Here is a 4981-nt window from a genome sequence, read left to right as displayed (position 1 = left end):
AAGATAAATGAATTGTTTTCTAAGTGATAACGTTTGAAGAAAGACTAACTCAGACACCTGAGCATGTTTGTTTTACTCACCAGGTAAAGACACAAATATTACACAGTATTTGTTTAATGCCACAAGAGGGTCATTTGCTTAACAACACAAGAGAGGTAGACAGAACCGAAAGTGCATACATCAGACAAGTGGCAAATTACAGTAAGTGCACGCAATAACAGGCAGGTGACAGCTCTCCCGAAGAGCTCACAATCTAACCAGTTAGTTGGACACAAAACAGAGATTAATCTAAAAACTATCCTGTTGCAGTAAATATAAAACGGCATATCTGCTTCCTAGTGGCACTATGTCTTATCCGTGAGAACAAAACTGCAAAAAGTGCAAAAGAATGTGGGTGGCTGCTACTGTTATCACTTAATACCTGGTTGTGACATTGATAAGCATCTCATACAGTCTGCAGCCTGCCTTGACAAGGTCTGCAGAGAGTTAACAGCCAGGTCCTGAGGCTGTGAGAAATAGCAGCTAACAACTGCTAGGTGCAGCAGGGAAGCAGCCAGCCTCAAATGAATGAGTTTGTCACTAATCCCTAGCTGCGCTGCCCATGACAAACTACAGATCAAAGCGAGGAGGGGAGATTTACAAGTCGCCCGCCCCCACTCTCCCTCTCTGATTGACAGCTGAGAAGTAGGGTCATTGTTCTGACTCGCTACACAACACCCTCCTGGACTTGGCAGCCAATGAGAGGCGAGTGGGGCGTACACTGAAAAGTCATAGCCCATTGTAGTTGCCCTCACACGGGCTGCGAGCCCAGTAGCTGCCTCTTGTCGCAGGTGAAGCTCAGCTGCGGGAGAGCAAGTTAGGGAGGGAGCTGGCGGAGCAGTGGCCAGGGGGGTCTAATCCCTACACCTCTGCTGCAGAAGGAGCCCCCATGGCGAGAAGAAGGAATCTGTAGGAGTTTTTTTATTTCCACCACTGCTGGTTTATCCACAAGGGTAAGATTGCATTTCTTCCTTATGCATTGAGATCCCTGTATAAGTTAAGATTTGTAGCACTGTGCTCTATGGAGGTGGTGGCAATGGGGATGCATTCGTTCCAGGAATCGATTTTTGGAGAGTGTTGGTAATAACTGCTGGGTACTGGGCAAAGGATCGAACAGAAGACCGGTCTGATATGTCATATGGGACAGAGCCTAGTGCCCTATCCCTTTTCATTTTGCATATGGTTTGTGAATTGTGTTACTGACTGTAAGGGATGCATGCAGAATTATACTAGGTGTCAGTGGCCTTCCTGATAAAAGGCAGCTCTGGAAGTGTGTGCAGAACTGAACTCTGTGAATGCTTTGTGATGTATTATAAACCTTGGGTCGTCACTAGGTTGTATACTGCTGTGCCCTCTCTACAGCTATTAGGAAAGTTGGTGTAATCAGTAATGAGGGTGCAGTGTCCCTGGGGGACCAGCTTCCTCTTGTAGCTAGGTAGATTACAGGGGGGAGGGCAACAAAGTCAGATGCAAGTGCCTTGTGAAGGACAAGCACCCAGTGCAGCCCTCCCTTCTCCTATGCCAGGTCCAGCAGCTGAGCACAGTCCGACTTCTGTCCGAGAGACCCCATATAGTGGCCAACTTTAGGGGTTACACACCCTCCTCATAGAGCACAGTCTCCCTCTGAACCTATGTTATGTCTGTGCTATACAGATATTAGGACACAGTTTGACTTAACCCCTTGCATCCTATGCACACCTAGTAATAATATAACTATGTGTGTCAGTGTAACACAAGCCACCATTCATGTCACACACATTGCTGTGCAGTGGTGACATATGTGTGTTTTTTTTCCTCCTGACAGATGTGCTAAAATGGACTCATATGATTCCCATAGACACTGTTGTGTTCCACCGCTGTCACTGGGACTACAGCAGCTGTAAATAATCATTGCATTACTTTTGTCATTTACAATCCTGTATCTGGCCTGATATTCATCTACAGTGTTTATTTTGCACTGCTGGTATTCAAGAAAAGGTGATCTACGCATATGAATTCATTATTTCATACCAGCTCAGAATCTAGCAGTGCCCCTTATTCCAACTGTATTTGCCATGCTGGCACAGTGCTCAGTCATCTGTGTATGTAGCACAACATATATATTGTATGTATTGTGTTACATGAAACATGTTTCATCCCTACTGTTTGCCTTGATCCTAACACCCTATTTTATTAGTAATTGCATTTTCTTTTATAATTCTCTACACAATGTACACATTTCACAGTGCTAAACAAAGGTATTTAGCTGTGTGTTCTGCCACTCTGATGCTGCCCTCACTTGGCTGCTTATCGGTTAATACCCAACAAATAATATTTTAGGGAAAGGTAAATAACTGCATTGGAAGATCAGGCACATTGCATTCCGTGTTGCATTGTTGAACACATGCTGGGCTTTATCCTAGAAATGTATGTATTTGCACATGTATGTTATGGAATATTTTTTATTTTGATTAGCTTATATAGTTTGTGCTGTCAGTGTCTTTTATATATTACACCGGAATATATGCATATAATGAATATAATGCAGGTAGAATGTCTTTATGATGATTATATGGAATGTCTGTTAAATCAGCAATAACTGTGCTATGCTGCCTAATACAAGCACAGAAAGCTGACATGCAGTTAATTTGAGTTAATATTGGAATTGAATGGAGCTAAATATTATTTTATTGCATGTAATGATGGAATCCTGTACCTGGTCTAATTTAGCATGTTAATATTTGAATGTGAGGCATGTTAGTAAGAACCTTTTTATGTTCTTTGGCTAAGCACATTTTATTTGGATAAAGGAAAGATGATTTCACTGTTTGCCTCGGGCAGTAAGATGTCTGGGACTGCACCTGGCCTCCCTGAGCTTCTGCAACTTTGATTACTTCAATAGCATATGAGAGATTAGGGGCTGATGCTAAAGTTTAGTCATTGTTTTAGCACTAACTTTACTAGCTAAATATTGTGATCCATTCTGACCACTGTCCTAAGTGCCTGATTAACTTCTTCACCTCCACACTCCCCTCTGGTGGTAAAGATCTGCAGTTCAAATCATGCATTAATGAGGTTCTCGCTTTCCTTGCAGAACTGGCGTTCCCCCTGACATTGCCTTGCCCTGTCATTGATGGGAAATCAACTGGATCGCATCACTCACCTCAATTACAATGAGCTGCCGACAGGGGACCCATCTGGGATAGAAAAGGACGAGCTGCGAGTTGGGGTGGCATACTTTTTCTCTGATGAGGAGGAGGACCTGGACGATAGAGGACAGTCTGAGCGGTACACTGTGAGGGACGCCAGTCCCAGCGAGAGTGAGGGTCATATTCTACTCAATGAGATTGAGTTCTCAGCATTTAGTTGCCAGGAATGCATCTTTTCCAAGCTCAGGGGCAGCCAGGACCTCAGTGTCTACCCTATGCAAGGCTTGTTGACCTTCTGCAAGCCAGGAGATCTCCTGGAACTGCTCTTTATCTGCCCCTCTGCAGACCACACTCCTCCCCCATCCCCTCACTGGGCAGTTTATGTTGGGCAGGGCCAGATCATTCATTTGCACCGTGGGGAGATCCGCAAAGACAATGTTTTCGATGTAGGTGGAAGCTGTATGGGCAGGGTGGTTAGTAGTTGGTATCGATATAGGCCCCTAACTGCCGAGCTGGTCCTTCAAAACGCATGTGGACACCTTGGCTTAAGAAGCGACGAGATCTGCTGGACTAACTCTGAGAGCTTCGCAGCCTGGTGCAGGTTTGGCAACAGGGAGTTTAAAGCTGGTGGGGAGGTCCAATCGGACAATCTCCAATACTTTTTGAAGCTCCACCTGGAAGAAAACCACATTCACACTATGAGGTTTCACAGCTTGGAGGAGCTTATACGGGAGAAACGCAATTTGGACGCTAGTGGAAAACTAAGGGTCATCAAGGAACTCTCCATGATGGAGAACAAGGAGTAAGGACACGGACTTCTCCATGGTGGAGAGAAAGTGATGAGGACTGGGATGTTGGTTCCATTCCAAGACTTGCCGAATCAGGCTGCACCTTTTTGGACACCTTTGTAAGGATCATGTCAGCATTTCTAAAAACCAGCATTACACCATAGCCACCGTTTGTTTTTTGGCTTTTACAACATGGGTATCACCACGTATTTAAAAACTAAAAAAAGCAACAACAACTCTTGAGTATGTTGGCTGTAGTGTTGATGTCTTATTAAGCATTTAGCAACATGCTAAATAAAATTTCAAATTGAAATTTTTTATTTTCATGGCTTTACTCCATGACTGTTTAACCAGAGGCCAATAAATTGAATTTATCTATTTGCATATATAGTGTCGCTCTTTACTGTTTCCTGTCATATCCAATCAATCTGTTTTCATTTGTTGAGTTGTGGATGAATAACAGATCATTTTAACTCTTTGTTGTGTGTTTCTGCTGCCACAACACATGCGGAGTACAACAAAATATCTACATATATATATATAAAAACGTAAGAATTTTAACTTTTTTGTTTTACATTCTAAAGAAGCTTACTAGACTATTTGTTTAACAAAATAAGCATAGTAGTCCCAAGAGAGTCTAATTTGTAAATAAAAGAACCTGACAATTTTTCGCCATTAGATAAATATACCCTGTTAGATTTGAGATGACTAGTGTGAAAATCCTTTGGCTCTGGTCGTTTCAAATCAAATCATGTTGGACGGATGATCCAAGGGAGAACAACAGATTGTTGCATACAATTCCCTTCTAAAGAGTAAGAATCTTCAGATAAAGTTTATGTTAGATATCTGCTACACAGTGTAGCTAACCAGCAGTAGGAGACAGAAATTAACTTGTACATTGGAAAAGTACCAGTGCCCATGGGCTTTCGGGGATCCTGTTTGTCACCTGCTGACACTGTTTCTAATTCAGGTACTCTGTGTTATGATTCGCTATTCCGAACTCTGGTTAGAGTCCAGAACTAGCAA

At 42.9% G+C, this 4981-nt stretch overlaps 1 protein-coding gene across 1 annotated transcript; it reads left to right on the top strand.

Moving 5' to 3' along the window:
• The first annotated feature begins 770 nt into the window (after positions 1-770).
• Positions 771-4339, top strand: LRATD1 (LRAT domain containing 1). The gene is made up of 2 exons (XM_075201414.1): positions 771-992; positions 3113-4339. The coding sequence occupies exon 2, from the start codon at positions 3152-3154 to the stop codon at positions 3971-3973; it is 822 nt and encodes a 273-aa protein (XP_075057515.1). The 5' UTR covers positions 771-992; positions 3113-3151; the 3' UTR covers positions 3974-4339.
• Positions 4340-4981: the final 642 nt, after the last annotated feature.

This window comes from Mixophyes fleayi, chromosome 3, assembly GCF_038048845.1.
Source record: "Mixophyes fleayi isolate aMixFle1 chromosome 3, aMixFle1.hap1, whole genome shotgun sequence".
Taxonomy (NCBI): domain Eukaryota; kingdom Metazoa; phylum Chordata; class Amphibia; order Anura; family Limnodynastidae; genus Mixophyes; species Mixophyes fleayi.
The sequence above is the reverse complement of the archived record's forward strand: the minus strand, read 5'-3'. Positions and strand labels throughout refer to the sequence as shown.

Bases quoted from the DNA above. Each gene is read 5' to 3' on its own strand.
- LRATD1 (XM_075201414.1), top strand. From the start codon at position 3,152: ATGGGAAATCAACTGGATCGCATCACTCACCTCAATTACAATGAGCTG.